Genomic DNA, 18,848 nt, shown 5'->3' with positions numbered 1-18,848 from the left:
TCCAACCGCTAACTCTACTAAGCTATGTGTGTGTGTGTGTGTGTATATGTATGTATCCATGCTATATGGGGAACTTGTTAGTGGAAAGGGACCCCAGCAGAAAATAAGTACTTAGGTTTATCCATTAAACTAAAAATTCTTCAAAGTGGTGCTCCAGCATGGCTACAGTCGAACCACTGAAGCAAGTAAAAGATAAGACACAAATACTCACATTACACCCACATCTGGCATTGGCTGAAAGTAACGTTAAAACAAACCTTATTAATTAGGGGAATGAAACAATTATATGAATACCATATCTATATCATTGCTAGAATTACAAGAGACAACTGGTTCTCTCTATTGGCAAGTTAAAAATCAGGTATGTTGGGTTACTGTGGAGGGAGATACATAGCCCTGCCCCCGTCGACATTGCATAGTTTCACTCGTCAAAGTAACCCGACACCTAATGTCTGGCTTCTGTTGTCTCCATTCTATGCTTACCAAGGATTGAAGAAGCAATTCTCTTTCACTAGACTTCCTTTGTTATTCTTTGTGCAGGCCTGTTTGTTAAAGGCCCCGTTACACATTTGCAATACTCACTTATTTACTAATGTTAATGTACACACACACACACACACACACACACACACACACACACACACACATCAGTAATTAAGATAGTATTACAGATGTCTAACAAAGCCTTAGCTTGCTTCCCAGCCACATGGTTCCAGGTTCAATCCCACTGCATGGCACTTTGGGCCAGTGTCTTCTACTATAGCCTCGGGCCAACCAAAGCCTTGTGAGCGGATTTGGTAGACGGAAACTGAAAGAAGCCCGTCATATATGTATATATATATATGTTTGTGTTTGTTCCCTCCACCATCGCTTGACAACCGATGTTGGTGTGTTTACGTCCCCGTAACTTAGCGGCTTGGCATAAGAGACTGATAGAATAAGTCCTGGGGTCGATTTGTTCAACTAAAGGTGGTGCTCCAGCATGGCCGCAGTCAAATGACTGAAACAAGTAAAAGAATATCAATTACTGATCTACTTCTCCCCAGCTTCTCTAGTTTGCATATTACTGCATGTTCAGAGAGAAGGGTGCTCTTAGAGAAGCAGCAACCCTGGATTTAGGGTGGCCTGCTGGCAGAATCGTTAGCACACCAGGCAAAATGCTTAGCAGGTTTCGTCTGCCATTACGTTCTGAGTTCAAATTCCACTGAGGTCGAGTCTGCCTTTCATCCTGAGGGGTTGATTAAATAAGTACCAGTTATACACTGGGGTTGATGTAATCGACTTAATCCCTTTGTCTGTCCTTGTTTGTCCCCTCTATGTTTAGCCCCCCACTGTGGGCAATAAAGAAATTGGAATTGTTGTTTCAATCCAGGTAAACCTGGATTGAACTATGATCAGTGACATTCTAAATATGATTGTGCTGTCTTTTTTCAAGCATAACGTATCTTAGACTATATTATCCAATGTGTCCTTCCTTTTTTTAAGACAGTATAATGTAATTTCAGTCAGATGTGGCTTCTATTTCTTGCAGATCAAGCCATGCTCTCAATGCTATCTCACTGACCAATCTGTATGACTGCATCATTTAGTGCTGTTCATGTCTTTTATCTGTTATATGTTTCAGTCATTGCACCGTGGTCATTCTGGGGCACCGCCTCAAATAAATTGATCCTAGTATTAAGTCTGGTCCATATTCCATTAGTCTCCTTTGTTGAACTGCTCAGTTACTGGGACATAAAGAAACCAACATCGGTTGTCTATCAATAGCTGGGGTAGTGAACAAATGCAATGCAAAGACACTCCCGTTTCTATATGACAGGCTTCCACATAGTTTCCATCTACCAATTCCACTCGTGGCATTGGCCAACCATGTGCTATTGTAGAAGACACTTTGTCTGAAAGGGCTGTGCAGTGGGACTGAACCTGAAACCATGTAGTTACAAAGAGAGCATCTTAGCCACTCAACCATACCTATTCCACCTTGATATTTTGTTTGCTGTGATTACAGGTGTTAACAAAAGGATAATCCACTTAGTGAATCCAAATATTAGACTCTACCTATTTGTATTGTTTTCTCCCTTCTTCAAAATTATTCTATCCCTTTCACACACACACACACACACACACACACACACACACACACACACACACACACACACACACACATTTATATATTTATATTAAATTTTCAGGCTTATGCGAATTTGGATAAAGTTGTTAGCCAAGTCGACTTAAAAGAAGATTTGAAAAATGTGATGAAAGAGAGAGGGACAGGTCCACCTCAGCCCCATCAGATTTTGTTCGATTGTTACGTGAGTATTGATATGAGATGATTTCTTTGGTTTTTTTTTTGTTACTTTTCATCCTTTTTTTTTTTGTTCCCTACTAATGTGGCTGTCTTTGAGTCTTTAGGAACCTTTGCTTGTCTCTGATTTTGTTTCTAACCATCATATACTCAATGTGGTTTGCACAAAAGCATTTACTTACCTCTTCTCGTTCTCTTGTTTTATGTTTTTTCTCAAGGCTGAAGATATGAACCTCACCATGAACACAAACCGACGTAAACAGGCCCTCAAGAGTTATTTGTTTTACATTGAATCTGCAGTCGAGCGTGAGAAAAAGGGCAAAGAAGGTAAATCTCCAAAATATTTTGCGTATGTGAGACACAATAATAATTATTTCTTTATTGCTCACAAGGGGCTAAACATGAAGGGGACAAACAATGACAGACAAAGGGATTGAGTTGATTAGATCGACCTCGGTGGAATTTGAACTCAGAACGTAACAGCAGACGATATACCACTAAGCATTTTGCCCGGTGTGCTAACAATTCTGCCTGGTTGCCATAATAATAATAACAAGAGCACAAAACTCTGCCAAGGCAACACCAACATCCTCTCAATGGTTAGCCAGAGATGATTTTTAAAATGAGAATATCTGAAATAAACTCGACTGCTCTCACAAACGAAAATACTAAAAATGAATCCAACCGCTCTCAAAGGTTAAGTAAAAAAAAAAAAAAGGAAAAATAATCCAGAATCTTTGTCCTGTGCCATATTGATCCCAAAATCTAATCAATTTGTGCCAGTCATGAGGTCAAACATCCCTGAAAGTTTTATCCGAATCCATCCAACAGTTCTTGAGATATCTTCTTGTCCACAAACACAACTGAATACCTCCGCTATTTCTAACAGGTTGACTTACTGCATAGAGGCCCCAACGTAGGAGTCTCCGTGCCCGAGAGTATGCGAGGTTTGTTATGAGTTGGCAGAATTAGTTGAGCAACAGACTTAAATTATCTGACATTGTTTAGTTTTGTCCTTTTAATATTGATTCAGGATTGCTGAAATAAATACCAGTTATATAAGTGGACTCAAATCAATGTCCTACTAAAATATTGTCGTTCAGCAAGACTTAGCCTTATATTTCACAAAATAAACTGTTCTCTCTATTTATTGCAGGGGTGGAGAAACTATTGCAAGTGTATAAAGACCGACCAAATTTTGCAGATGCTGATGCACAAGACGAAGCAAAGAATCGTTTGATGCAGGTCTGGTGGCTTTCAATGCTTTCTTTCCTGAGATTCTCAATTTTGTTGTTTTTTTTCGTTTTCACAAAAAGATTCACATTTAAATGTTGTATAACATCATCATCATCACCATTTAATATCCATTTTCCATGCTGGCATGGGTTGTACAGTTTGTCAGTAGCTGGTAAGACCAGGAGTTGCACCAGGTTCTATTGTCTGTTTTGGCCTGGTTTCTACAGCTGGATGCCTTTCCTAATGTCAACCACTTTACAGAGTGTACTGGGCACTTTTTATGTGGCACCAGTACAGGTGTTTCTTATGTGACACCAGCACTGATGCTGTTTACCTGGCACCTGTACAGGTGCTTCTTATATAGCACCTGCAGTGTTGCTCAGTAGCTTACATTTAGGGTAAGCACTTGTGTGTTGAGAGTACTGCTGTACCCCATCTCTGAATGCAAGGGTTGGTGTTTCATCAGGTGGCCAAGCAGCTCTGTAAGTATTTCAATCCTTTCCGCCACAGCATTAGAACTGCACAGAGCTGTCACTCACTGATGTGGATAACAAAGCTCCTGCACAAGTTTCGAGTCAGATTTTGTAACTCTGGGCCAGATGTTTCTGTCATCCGCAATACTCAATCTTGCTGCACCACTCGTCCTTTCTCTTGAGCTAGATGGTTTACTTTTCCACTGGCTTCTGGCAATTTTCTGGCAACGTCTTTTGTGAATCTTGCTTCCAACAAATCCTCTCACAGGAATGGTACACTCAGTGCTTGTTTGCTGCCAGGTGAGCCCTGGTAAAGCATAACTGTAATCAAAGACATTTTATTTATCTATATGTCCTCCTCTCCTCTTTTTTTTTTTATAGATGGTAAATTTTAATTTGAGCTAAGATTTATGTGCCTGTTCTGGAGATAATCATGCAATCACATAGATTTCTTCAAAAATATTATACGCATACATGATTATATATATATATATATATATATATATATATATGTATATATGAGCATCCAGTTGAATGGTATTAACTCAAAAAGGAAATGCTTATGAGTGTGATTAAAATTCCATGGACCCTGCATGCTGTCCCCTTCTTTTGTAAAGAAAATTGATTTTGAAATGTTTGTTGTTGTGTCCACATAAAGCCTTTTTCAATAGGTTGAAAGTTTTTATGGAGCTCTGTACACTGTTAACCCATATCTGCCGCCACTCTCTTTCTCTCTCTCTCTGATCTAACACACTCGAGTATTATATGTCTAAGTGACCAGGTGTCTTCTCTGTGTTACAGGTAACATTTACACTGAACTTCCTTGAAGCCAGCCACTTGAAGATAAACACTGCATTATCTGTGATAAATGGTCAGAGCAAACCAAATCATCGGTTTGTTCAATATATAGAGACCTTAAAGGACAAACAGGTATGGCTAATTAACCCTCTCGTTACTGTCAAAAAACCATAAATAAAATCATTAGAGATTAAAAAAAAAAAAAATTAGATTTACATGAAGTGGCTGTTTGTGGGTTGGGGGAGTGAATATCTAATGTTCTGCCTCTTATTTCGGTGGGTTTTGGGTTTGCAAGATTCTTGATGTGAATTTCATCATCATTTAACATCCGTCTTCCATCCTGATATGAATTTGTGTTTTGAAACATTTTGTTGTATCTCTAACTGATCAATTGATTGACTGAATGATTAATCAAACAAACAATTAATTAAATGGTTAATAAAAACAAGGAAGTGAAATAGAACCAGTGCATGTTTATTGTTGGCATAATGACCTTCCCAGAATACACCAAAATAAGTTTTACGTTTTCTTATATTGTAGTTTTCTTATTGAAGCATCATTTACTTATTTTTTCCAGCATCATGAATCGAGTATATTAGCAATACGCTCATTACCAGTTTCTCTCTCTGTATTATATGTGTATGCACACATGTATCATCATCATTTAACGTCCGTTTTCCATGCTGGCATGGGTTGGATGGTTTGACTGAGGGCTGGCAAGTCGGGAGGCTGCACCAGGCTCCAATCTGATCTGGCAGAGTTTCTACAGCTGGATGACCTTCCTAACGCCATCCACTCCAAGAGTGTAGTGGGTGCATTTTACATGCCACCAGCACGGGAGCCTGTCCAGTGGCACTGGCATCAACCATGCTCGGATGGAGCTTTTTACATGCCATCAGCACATGTGCCAGTCAGGCGGCACTGGTATCAGCCACGCTATATAATCTTTTAACATCCATTTTCCATACTGACATTGGAATTTGATGCAGTCCTGCGACTCACTGGATCCTGTCAAACCGTCCAACCCATGCCAGCATGGAAAGAGGACATTAAATGAGGATTATAATATATATATATATATAAGAGAGAGAGATAAAGTTTTCTTAATGCAAATTGTTTCTTTATTTTTAGGGCATTCCAACATCAACACTTCGACTTCCTCTTAACGTAGCATTAGAAGGTGGCACCTCATACATAGCCACTTCTAACAGCACGGGCAGTGTTGAGCATTCTCCTCCTGTTTCACCGTTTGATGATTTCGACCAAGAAGGTTTTTAGTCAAGCTTTTTTTCTCATTGTTTTTCTTCCTTGTGAACTGCACAACTCTCTCACATTAGAAACACAGAGACCAGGTCTAACATTCTGTCTGCCCTCATCTCCACTTTCACCACCATCTGGTCCTTACATGAAATAAACACAGTCCACTCTGCTGCCAATATTTATGCCAGACCTCCTCGTTTTACACATCATTTCATGTTTTTCCTTCATATTTGACATCATCTACATCAGTGGTTGTCATCTAGGTTCCATATATTTTTGGGGGCCCACATAAGATTTTGTTAAAATTCATGTGCAATGAATTGGTTTTAGTCCTACAAATACACAAAATATTTTAACAATTTTTATACAGTCCCTAATGAGATTTAATTATAAAAATCTATTTGGATTTTTTTAAACCCCGAATGGCTCTGGGGGTCCATCCATGTAGAATGGGAATCAAAGAAGTCTGTGGATAAAAATGGTTCAGAAACACTAAACTACATCAATTGCACAAGTGAGGGACGAGCTACAAAGAGCACTGCTCCTGCTGCCTTCCCATTAATTTATCAAGCGCACACACACACACACACACACAATCATCATCATTGTCGTTTAACATCCACTTTCCCTGCTGGTATGGGTTGACTGAGGGCTGGCAAGCCAGAAGGCTGCACCAGGCTCCAATCTGATCTGGCAAAGTTTCTACAGCTGGATGCCCTTCCTAATGCCAACCACTCCGAGAATGTAGTGGGTGCTTTTTATGTGCCACTGGCGCAAGGGCCAGTCAGGTGGTACTGGCAACAGCCACGCTCGAATGGTGCTTTTTACGTGCCACCTGCATGGGTACCCATAAATGAAATTCTATTCTTTATAGAAACTGTAATACTAAATGATTAAATGCATCTTCAACTTAGTCTTTGTTATATGTGTGTGCTGTTTATCTTGTCAAAGACCACTTGTGTCATTCAGGAATAAAACGGTTGGTAGAGTAGTAGGGCAGATGGCTGGTGACACACTCCCTCTCTTTCATGATCTACTTGTTTTATTTCCGGGTTCAGTCCCACTGCATAGCACCTTGGGCAAGTATCTTCTCATATAAGCCCTGCATTGGCTAAAGTTTTGTGTGTGGATTTGGCAGACAGAAACCAAAAGAGGCCTGTCATATTGATGTATGTATGTTTACACTGTCAGTGTGTCTTAGTGTTGACTGAAACAAAAGACAGACACACACACACACACACACACACACACTAAAGTGGTTGCCTTTAAGAAGGGCATCCAGCCATAAAAACCAAGCCAGATTAGACTGCTATTTAGTACAGCCCTCCAGCTTGCCAACATGGAAAACAGACGTTAAACAGTAATTATGGTGGTACACAGACTCATTATATCTACCCCACCTCTCTCTCTCATATATATATATATATAAATGTACAGTTATTTGACTATGTTTCTTTACGTTTTTCCAGAATTTTCTGATGACGAGTTTGACAATAATTATGAGTATCCAGGTAGTGTTGGCAGTACTGGACAATGCCGAGTAATGTATGATTACTCAGCGAACGCTGATGATGAGCTTGACATCAAACTAGGTAAGACACTTTTTACCATTCTGTATTTAAGAGATGAGGAATTATTTACATTTGACGGTTATTTGTCCTCCTCTTGTTTGTTGATAACACAACATTTTGGCTGATACACCCTCCAGCCTTTATCAGGTGTCTTGGAGAAATTTCGAACCTGGGTTCTCATTCCTAAGGTATTTTTTGATGTTATCATTATTATTATTCAGGTCACTGCCTGGAATTGAACTCGGAATCTTGGGTTAGTAGTCCATGGGCATATGGCATAGTGGTTAAGAGCGCGGGCTACTAACCCCAAGATTCTGAGTTCAATTCCGGGCAGTGACCTTAATAATAATAATAATAATAGAAAAATACCTTAGGAATGAGAAACCAGGTTCGAAATTTCTCCAAGACACCTGATGAAGGCTGGAGGGTATATCAGGTGAAACATTGTGTTAACAACAAACAAGATGAGGACAAATATCCGTCAAATGTAAATAAGACACTTTTTAGTTTAAAAAAAAAAAATCTCATTTCTCTGTTCCGTTGACTAACAACATTTCAGTTCCTTCTACTATTATTATTATTATTACTGCTGTTATTATTATAGTTAAGTTGCTACCACATAATAAAGAGTATTAATAACTTCAATATCCACTACTGTTTCTCGTTAATCCGTCCTGATACCAAAGCTGTAGTTTATGCTGTCATTGACTGCTTCTATTCGCTAATCTCTTCTATTTCTGTTCTGGCTTAATCTCAAGACAGCTTTAACAAATTGTAATCAAAGGTATTCCAGCCAATGGTGATTCTGCCTTTATGTGTGTGTGTGAATGGGTTTTGAAGCCTGTCCTTTTCCTTAATGGCCTATCAACTTGGGAGAATCTTCAATTCTTAAGATTACACTCCACTAGCCACTTTGTCCAACCCATGCCAGCATGGAAAGCGGACCTTAAATGACAATGATGATGACTGAGTTATTTTTCTTAGCTCATTTTAAAATTATATATATGCAATGTATAGAGTATTGCTGCCATCTAATCCTATTTCCAGGAAAGTGGTCTTGGTCTGGTTACTGCTGTGTTTAGCAGTATTACTGTGTGTGTGCTTCACAGACCGAATGTAGGAAAACCTATGATAAACACAAACTGCAGTCTATGCCTTTTGTCCCCTATTACGCTAGGTTACCAACTGAGAAGACTGAAGCAACATAAAATGAAGAGTTTTGCTCAAGAGCTCAATGCATCTTACAACCCTGGGTCCAACACTCTAACCACTTGTCCATGCGCTTCCACTAGGTAGAAATAGAGAGAAGTAGAATAGGCTGTTGTTTAAACCCTGAACAAACTGATATGCAATCAAAAGCGTTCTAGCCATGACCATACTATTTATATATGTGGATTTTTCAGCCTTCTTGAGATTTGGCTGCTATTTTTTGGCAGATTAAGCTTCCACATAGAACAGGTGTGGGGGACCACTCTCCTGCAAACAACTTCAAAAATTGACAAGGTCTCTTAGAATTCACAGAAAAAGCCCAAAACAAAAAAATTTATTATAAACTACATAGTTATGAATTTGAAAAATTAAATATTTTTCTCTCCCGCCCGCCCTTGCAGTTGCGCTTTATTGCTAAAGAGCTTCTCTCCAACTGATTGATCCACCGTTGGTGCTCTCCTTATCTGTCTCACATACTGAATTATCTCCCTTCCATCATGTTCCTTACATGCAGTCTATACGACGTGGGTAGAATGAATATATTCCATAACAGTCTCAGACTGTGGTTCCTGGTTTGAAGTGCTGCACTCCCAGAAGATGCAAGATGGCATTTCAGTGGGCACAACAAAGAGGAATGGTGTGTTTTATTGACCATTGCTTTTCGGAATAAAATTAACTAATTCTTGAAAATAGTTATTAAACATACTAAGAACTGTGTCTTTGTTACATTTTCAGTGAACATATCCGTATCATCATCATCATCGTTTAACGTCCGTTTTCCATGCTGGCATGGGTTGGACGGTTTGACTGAGGTGTGGAGAGCTAGCAGCTGCACCAGGCTCCAATCTGATCTGGCAATGTTTCTATAGCTGGATGCACTTCCTAATGCCTAAGAAACAAAGGCCTTGGTCAGTGGACATTGCTGTCATAAAAATGACATGAAATGGTGTCAATTGAAATTCTGCCACCACATATATAAACTGTTTTATTTGGGCCAAGGTAGTAGTATCAATGTAGTTTGCTCAACCTGCTAGAAATAACAGCCAAATTTCCTTTTAACTCGCTGCATAAAATGTAGTTTTGAGAAATTGGGCAGGATGGTCACTACTGGAATGCCTTTAATCAGATGTTTGTTCATTTAGAACTGACCTGATGTTAAAGAATAAAAGCCGTTATATTGATTAGATTAAACAAGATCAGGATCCAAACTGAGATGGTTGATTCAACTTAATTTGTTGCTTTTAGAAAACTTATTCACAAGCAAAGAATTGACCCTTAAAATTTTTTTTTTTTGTTTTTTTTTGTTTTTACATTTTCAGGTGACATAATCAATGTTTACACTCGTCAACCTGATGGCTGGTGGCAAGGAGAGTTACATGGTAAAGTGGGGATATTCCCTGCAAACTATGTGGAGGAGATTTAACAGTTTTGTGCGTGCGTGCATGTGTGTGTGTGACAGACTGAAAACTTTTAAAAGGAACAGAGCAAAATTTTGGCTAATTCTGGAGACCAGATTTTTTTTTTTTAAGAAGATAAAAACTTGAGTGGAAAAAAAAGAGCAAAAGACTGAAAGTGAAACACGAAGGGCAAAACTGAAGGGACTTCTTCCCTCACCTTACACATCTCACACACAACCTGTGTTTGTGGATCAGAAATGAAGGACAAAACTACATCAGCTACAGCAATTGTCCTTTCAGCTTGTATATAGTGCTGCTACTACTACTACTATTATTCCTGTTACTACTACTACTACTACTCTAGTCATAATAGTTTTGACTTAATTATTTATCGGACAATGGATAAAACATGTCTGGTAGTTGAAAAATAGTCTGACATTGTTATCGGACAATTGAATGTCCGATAGTTGGCTGTTGTCTATTCTATTTGCTTTTTACAGTCAGACAGGAGTTGTTAAACAACTTCCTTCTTTTCTTCTTCTTTTTAATTTATTTTTACTTTTCTTCTTGACAAATTCTCTGGTGATGTCTTTGATGATACAAGCTCATGCCAAACTAAAATAAGATACAGAGAGGCTTTGTCCATCCGGCTCTCTCTCTCTCTCTAACTCACTCATGTATTGTTTGTCGATCAAAACGATCAATGCTGTCCCTTACCAACATATGAGTCACTCGCTCTTGTTACTCCCCACACAACTCCAGGCTGCTGTGAATTTACTGTGAGCAGAAAGACCCCCCCACCACCACCACTCCTTTATATGCTCTGCTATGGCAATGGGACATACTGGATGGTATTATATTATTGTTTAAATACTAGATGGCCAACAAGCATGTTTTCAAACTTCAAAATCTTACTTTAGCCATTGAGTCATAACTCTCTCTGTTCAGCTAATTAAACAATGGGTCTTTCTCTTACTTAAAGATTGATTAGATTAACGGTAACGAAAAGGCTTACCTGCTAACTCAAGAAAATTGCTCCAACAACATGCAACTATTTGAAAATATTTTCACTCGTCTTAACATTGAAAAATAGATAACAAACGCCACCTTTTTATTGCTTGGCTGTATTCAAAGTGCAGTTTAGCAGATCTTGTAATGGTGTTTTGCAATTGGAAGTATCAGGTTGGAGTTCACTTGAGTTAGTTATCATAGACTTAAACAGTCACAGAGACAACTTTGTTCCTGTCTAAAATATGGAGAGGCTCAATCGTATTATAGACTTATTTTCACCCACAGTTAGAACGTAGTCCTAAAACTGCACTACAGGCTAAGAGAATCTTAACTAAATCATTTTAGGGATTGTCTTCTCTCTGCTGCTGTTGATTCTGTTGTTGTCAGTAATATTCTAAGACCTAGTTGATGTGTATTTTACTGTAACAGACTGCCTGGACTATTGAGAATTAGTGGAGAGAGAAATTTCTTTGGAAATATAAAATTTGATCTGTGGAATTCCACCTCTGATTCACAGGCCAGCAATATTAACTAGAAAAAGTATTCTAGATAACCCTACATATCTGTCCTCTTAAAAATAAAATGACACAAACATTCTGCTCTTCTGAACATTGCCAAAACACCAAGAACAAAAAAAAAAGACTACAAAATGACCACAATCCTGTATGTAAATAGAAAGTCCCGACTGGCCATGTGGTTGTTAGGACACAATTGACTTCCTCATGATGCTGTTTGGAAGTCCCTCCGCTCTACAGGCTAAACACACATTCACAGGAAAACAAATGAATAAAACCCTCATCAAATTTACTATGTTCCCACCACACCTTTTTCTCTGGATTTTGGGCCATGGATGGACACACAGCAAAGCACCAGCAATAGGAGACTACACAAAAATCACTGAATGCTTTCAGCTGAAAATTTTGGCATCCTTAATCCAAAACTCAGCCTGCTGTGACTGTTATATATATGTATATATATAAAGTAAAATGAAAGCAAAAAAAAAAAACAAAAAAAAACGTGCATTGCAGATTGCACATTGCTGTTATGGAATCACGCATAAGACTGATGCAGTGACGTACTTTGTTAATACTTAACATTTTGGTTTTGGTGGTTCTCTTCACACATTTTGGAGATACACCAGAAGGAATCTTTCAAGTTGGATTACAAAACAAAAAAAAAAACTTCTCAAAATAAGAAATTTTAAGCTTCTAAATTTGTTAAAATCTAAGTGAATACTTAATAAAGAGCAATGGAATTTTCCAGAGACTTTGAAAGCTCATGCATTTTGTCTGTGTTGTTGTTGTTGGGTCTTGGTTTCAGGTGGAATGAACGACAGTCAACTCCAGTGGAATCAGAACACACAGGAATGAAACTAAATGAAGGTTTAAAGTGGCTGTGGGGTTAAGTCACAAGGGACTAAACCTTGAAACCACAGGGAACAGAAGATATATACATATATAATAAATACACACACACACATATATATAATAATAATGAAATTATTGTGTACAGTGCTCAGGTGCACTACAACTCATCAAAGGTGCATGTGCAGTACATGGAATTATGTACAAATGACAGGTAAGGGAACAGTGTATGGGTTATGATATACATGTGTGCATGCATATGGAAGGTGGGGGGATATGAGGTGTAGTGTTGGTGAATTTCAGGAAGCATGGAGGTTTTAAAGGATACAATGTCTTAGCTAACAACTGAAGCAGGTAATTTGTTCCATGCTTCGAGTGTGAAAAAATGTTTGCAAAACTCATGGGAGCTGTGCTGTATTGACTTTATAGGCATGCCCACATGTGTTAGACACATGGAGCTCAAAAAGGTGCTCGAGGTGGTTAATAATTTTGTGGGTGTTTACTAAGTCAGTTGCCAGACATTGGAGCTTCAATATATACACACACACATACACACATCACATGTCTGCATTTATGTATGTATACATACACACACACGAGGTAGTCATGTAAAAAATATATATATATATGTGTGTGTGTGCTTTTATATTATTAATAAATTCATAAAATTATCAATAATATTCACAGGAAATCAATATTTAATATTTCGAAAGATATATATCCAATATGACATGGTAATATAATAAATTTAAAATATACGAAATATAAATATATATAAAAATATGAATGTAGATAAAGATACATGTGAATATAAATGCATATAAAAATTTATGCGTAATTAAGCATGAATATTATAAAGTCTAAAATTTTTTAAAATTAAACATCTGACGATCGTTTCGCGGATATTATTATAATCACAATGTAATCAAAAGATCAGCATACTATCAATAATTCCGCTCTTCGGAGATGAATGGATTTATAATCTATGTATTAAGAACGAATGGTATATGTAATATTAATTAAAAAATATTACAGTGTATACTGTCCTTTAAATAAATTGTAAAATTAATCCTCCTATAATTTGGAAAGTTCATTTTTTTATCCTTTGTTGAAATTTTAAGTGATATATATTTTTTTAATAAAAATTGGTACGTTTTGTTTTTCTGAATATATATAAGACTTCGGTATGTAATTATAGTAAAATTCATCTTGTTGTTGGATATTTTGGTAGTCCTATGAATCCCATTCATATTTTTTATATATATTTATATTTATATTTCGTATATCTTAAATTTTAAATTTATTATATTACCATGTCATATTGGATATATATCTTTCGAAATTTGAATATTAAATATTGATTTCCTGCGAATATTATTGATAATTTTATGAATTTATTAATAATATAAAAACACACATATATATATATATTTATTTGCTCAAAATAATAGAGCACTCAATATAAGTTCAGTTACATATTCTTTTAGAATATTCCTTATAAAAGTTATATATATATAAGGTCTCAGAGAAGATAATAGAATCAGAAGCCTGATACCAAAAGTTTCATGCCAATATATTCAGTCAGTTTGATTAATGATTGACAGCTTTGTCATTCAAATAGCAATAATGTTACATGAGATTTCTTAAGTTTACAGATATTGCAAGATGTGAAACGACAATGAACCAGTGGTAAAGAAAATTTAAAGGGAAGTAATCATACAAGGACTATAGTGTTGGTTACTTCCCTTTTGGTTTTACTTGGCAATAGACATGGATATAATCGCATATTCCTGATTGTGTTTACGTTGTATCTGTCTCGGGTGGGGCCTGAGGGGCATATGACCCCTTCTAAATAATGTTATTACGCCTTTTTCTCCTGGAATTGTATTCCCTTCTTATCTTGTGCTCTCCCTCTGAAAAATTCCAGGGACTGGCCCTCTGTCTCACTGGTAATCACTTCTGTTTTCTAATCGACCATTCTGTATAAGACTAAATCCTGTCTGTGCAGTATGATCACTGGACAGTCATGGAGTTGATGGATTACTGGCATTTTGTCAGGGCGACAAGGGTTCCAGTTGATTCGGTCAACAGAACTGCCCCTGCTCGTGATATTCTTTTCTACTCTAAGCACAAGGCCTGAAATTTGGCGGGAGGAGGGGTCAGTCGCTTAGATCGACCCCGGTATGCAACCATGAGCCAGTGAGGGTCTTTACATCAAAGGTTGTTCTGTTTTAATACAGACTTATCCACGGGAAAGCCCACCCAGCAATAATAATGGAGTGAGCAATATATACGCAAAAATACATGCTGGTTAAAGCAGAACCCAAAACTCCATGAGCAAAACAAAAGCAATATGCAAATTAGAAGAACTGTTATTTGTACAAATTAACAAAATGCAAATACATGTACTAAACAAGGCAAAAGTCACCAAACTCAGTTCAATACCAAATCAGAACAGAACTGAATTAGAGCAATGGTTTAATTGTAACTGTGGCACCCACAGGGGTGCATGCAGCCCTCAATAGTCTTCTCTCCACGAATTCTTTTATTCTTTGTTTCAGTCCTTTAACTGCGGCCATGCTGGAGCACCGCCTTTGGTCGAGCAAATCAACCCCAGGACTTATGCTTTGTAAGTCTGGTACTTATTCTATCAGTCTCTTTTGTCAAACTGCTAAGTTACAGAGACGTAAGCACACCAGCATCGGTTGTCAAGCGATGTTGGGGAGACAAACACAGACACAAACATATACACACACACACACACACATATATACATATATATATATATATATATATATACGATGGGCTTCTTTCAGTTTCTGTCTACCAAATCCACTCACAAGGCTTTGGTCGACCCAAGGCTATAGTAAAAGACACATGCCCAAGGTGCCATGCAGTGGGACTGAACCCGGAACCATTTGATTGGTAAGCAAGCTACTTACCACACAGCCATTCCTGCACCTAAAATTTTTTCTGGGCCTGCTAGATATACCTACCAAATCCCCTCAAATCATAAGCTCCTAACTTAAGCAATGGAACATCACTTTCGGTGCACTGAGTCTAAAATTAGCTCAGGGTGGTCATGACTTTGATGAAAAGAGATTCCTTTGCAGATGATTTGTACCAGGAGTTGCTGAGTTTCACGTAATAGAGAGATTCCAGTCACAGCCTTATGAGACATTGGTGGCTGTTGTTGTTATTTATGACAACCAAGTCATACCTGATAAGCAAAAGTGCAAGGAAGAGCTTCCAGCCATGACCATCCTGTCTTTTTCATTATCAAAGCGTTTTTGGATTTGGTTTGCAAGATTCTTTATGTGAGTTTGTGTGTTGAACTATGTTTTGGTGTGTCTGGGGAGAGTCATTCTCTTTTGGTGCCTTATTATAGGAAAGATAAATAAGTAAATGAGTGGAAACTTTACCAGTGTGTGTGTGTTAAATAATAAGGCACAAAAAGAGAATGACTCTCCCCAGGCACAACAAAACATACATTATAATCCTTCTTTATTTAACATGTTAAGTTTGACTTGGTTGCTATTTCTAGCTGATTGAACAGCCATGTAGAACGTCTATTAACTTTGTATCCCAATATTGATTAATAAAATGTAGACGAGATAAGTTAAGAAGCAGAATTGAAGACTTGAAGACAAGAAACGGCAACTCTGCTACTGAACAATGGCATTGGGCTTCATTTTGGAAAGCAGGAGAAATAATTACACAGACAATGAATAATGAGTGATGACTAAACACTGATTGTAATATTTACATCAGCTGGTTTTAACAAAATATTTTCAGGTGAATGTTTACCTGGCTGTGTTATGAGGCTAATTAATAATTTACACTCAACATTGGCTCACTATTCACACACACACACATTTATACACTTAAGTGTGTGTGTGTGTGTGTATATATATGTATGTATGTATATATATATATATATATATATATATATATATAAAAACACTGGTTTTGTTTATGCTTAGAACAAATACACTGAGTTTCAATTGGTACTCGTTATCTTGCCTCGGGAGAGGAATGCCTTAATTAATGAGTATCTCGGGGGACCTGGATGAGATTTGTACACACAAGCAGACCTACATAAGTATACGCACACTAACATATATACATATATGTACACTTACATATCATTTACATATATATACGATTAAAGTATGTGTGCGTATGTATGTGCATGCATGTGTAGCTGTGTGCTAAGACGTTTGTTTGCCAACCACATGGTTATGGGTTCCAACAGTGCTCCATATATCAAGTGAACCCTGGGGTACTCTTTCACCACAACTTTCTCTCACTCTTTCTTCCTGTTTCTGTTGTGCCTGTAATTCAAAGGGTCAGCCTTGTCACACTCTGTGTCACGCTGAATATCCCCGAGAACTACATTAAGGGTACACGTGTCTGTGGAGTGCTCAGCATGCTAATTTCACGAGCAGGCTGTTCCATTGATCGGATCAACTGGAACCCTCGACGTCGTAAGCGACGGAGTGCCACGATAAACTGTATTAACAAATATATATTCTCCTTCATTAAGACACTAAGATATAACTTGAGGGAGATTTAGCTACTATTTCTAGCCGTTTGATGACTTAACCAACCACATAAAATAGCAGCTATTTTTTTTGCTCATATCATATCCTGCTACTTCAAAACATTAAATAATTTAACCGTAGGGATGTTGTGGTTATAATGCCTATTCTCATAGGTCTACTCAGCCAGTCTAACTTGTAGACTAAACAACAAAAATAAACACTACCACCACCAACACCACCCCTACCTGAAATTTAGTACATCTCCCCACCACCACTAGAGAATAAGAGAAAGGGGGAGATAAAGGAACAGAGAATCAGGTATCAGTTTACAGTGGAAGCGGGGTGGGGTGGAGAGGGAGGTAAAATGAATATAAATAACATCAGAAAAGAAAAACAACACTTCCCTACCCATGCACTCATCTATCTGGGTCTTCGCAACCTTGATGGAGACGACAAGGGGTGGGGCAGCAGAATTCGGGAGAGTGAAATGTAAATAACCTACAACGGAACGGTAGATTATAAACAATGCTAATCCTTTCTACTGTATTTGAAATTTGGTGGGAGGGAGTAGTCGAGTTCATTGACCCCAAGTGTTTCACTGGTACTTAATTTATTGACCCTGAAAAGATGAAAGGCAAAGTCAACTTCAGTGGAATTTTAACTGAGCGTAACGACAGCCTTATTATAAAAAATTATGATAATAGTTTCAAATTTTGCCACAAGGGCAGCCACTTTGGGGAAGGAGATAAGTCGATTGTATTGACCAGTGTGTCACTGGTACTTAATTTATTGACCCCGACGAAAGGCAAAGCTGACCTCAGCAGAATTTGAACTCAGAACATAGCGAAATAACATTAAGCACTTTGCCCAGCTTGCTAATGACTCTGCCTTATTATAAATAATAATAATAATAATAATAATAATAATAATCTTTTCTATTTTAGACACAAGACCTGAAATTTGGGTGGACAGCGTAGTCAATTACATGGACCCCAGTTGCTTAACTGGTAGTTATTTTATGACCTTTCCCCCTCCTCCACGAAAAGGAAGAAAGGTCAAGTTGCGCTCATTAAGATTTGAACTCAGAATGTTATACCAGAAGAAATGTTGCTAAATATTTAGCCTGGCACCATAACAACTCTGCCAGCTTGATATAATAATAATAATAATAATAATAATAATAATAATGATAATAATAATAATAATAATAATAATAATAATAATAATAATAATAATAATACTGGTTTCAAATTTTGGCACAAGGCCAGCAATTTCAGGGGAGGGGGAATCTTGGCAGAATTTGAACTCAGAACATAAAAACAAATGAAACATTGCTAAGCATTTTGCCCAGCATGCTAACGATTATGCCAGCTCATTACCTTAATGATAATAATAATAATCAACATTTAACGTCGTTTTCTATGCTGGCATAGGTTGGACGGTTTGACTGAGGTCTGGAGAGCCAGGAGGCTGCACCAGGCTCCAATCTGATCTGGCAATGCTTCTACAGCTGGATGCCAACCACTGAGTGTAGTGGGTGCTTTTTATGTGCCACAGGAGCCAGTCTGGTGGGCCTGGCATCAATCGCATTCAGAGAGTGGTTTTTATGTGCCACCAGCATGGGAGCCAGTCAGAGGACACTGGCATCGACCATGTTTGGATGATGCATTTTATGTGCCA

The 18,848-nt window shown here is 37.7% G+C and overlaps 1 protein-coding gene and 1 long non-coding RNA gene across 2 annotated transcripts in view; one reads left to right on the top strand and one right to left on the bottom strand.

The window, feature by feature from the left end:
• LOC106869150 (nostrin) overlaps positions 1 to 12,539 on the top strand; it is a 58,772-nt gene extending 46,233 nt beyond the window's left edge. Inside the window, exons 10-16 of the mRNA XM_089356956.1 lie at positions 2,193 to 2,312; positions 2,524 to 2,632; positions 3,462 to 3,550; positions 4,816 to 4,944; positions 5,944 to 6,082; positions 7,542 to 7,664; positions 10,172 to 12,539. Of these exons, the coding sequence (XP_089213082.1) occupies positions 2,193 to 2,312; positions 2,524 to 2,632; positions 3,462 to 3,550; positions 4,816 to 4,944; positions 5,944 to 6,082; positions 7,542 to 7,664; positions 10,172 to 10,275 (813 nt within the window). The 3' untranslated portion in view covers positions 10,276 to 12,539. The remainder of the gene's footprint in view (positions 1 to 2,192; positions 2,313 to 2,523; positions 2,633 to 3,461; positions 3,551 to 4,815; positions 4,945 to 5,943; positions 6,083 to 7,541; positions 7,665 to 10,171) is intronic.
• The window catches only part of LOC106869149 (uncharacterized), a 131,790-nt gene continuing 118,207 nt past the window's right edge, over positions 5,266 to 18,848 (bottom strand). Inside the window, exon 4 of the long non-coding RNA XR_016243011.1 lies at positions 5,266 to 6,404. This is a non-coding gene — a long non-coding RNA (uncharacterized LOC106869149). The remainder of the gene's footprint in view (positions 6,405 to 18,848) is intronic.

This window comes from Octopus bimaculoides, chromosome 9 (genome assembly GCF_046866305.1).
Source record: "Octopus bimaculoides isolate indiv1 chromosome 9, ASM4686630v1, whole genome shotgun sequence".
Lineage (NCBI taxonomy): Eukaryota > Metazoa > Mollusca > Cephalopoda > Octopoda > Octopodidae > Octopus > Octopus bimaculoides.
The sequence above is the reverse complement of the archived record's forward strand: the minus strand, read 5'-3'. Positions and strand labels throughout refer to the sequence as shown.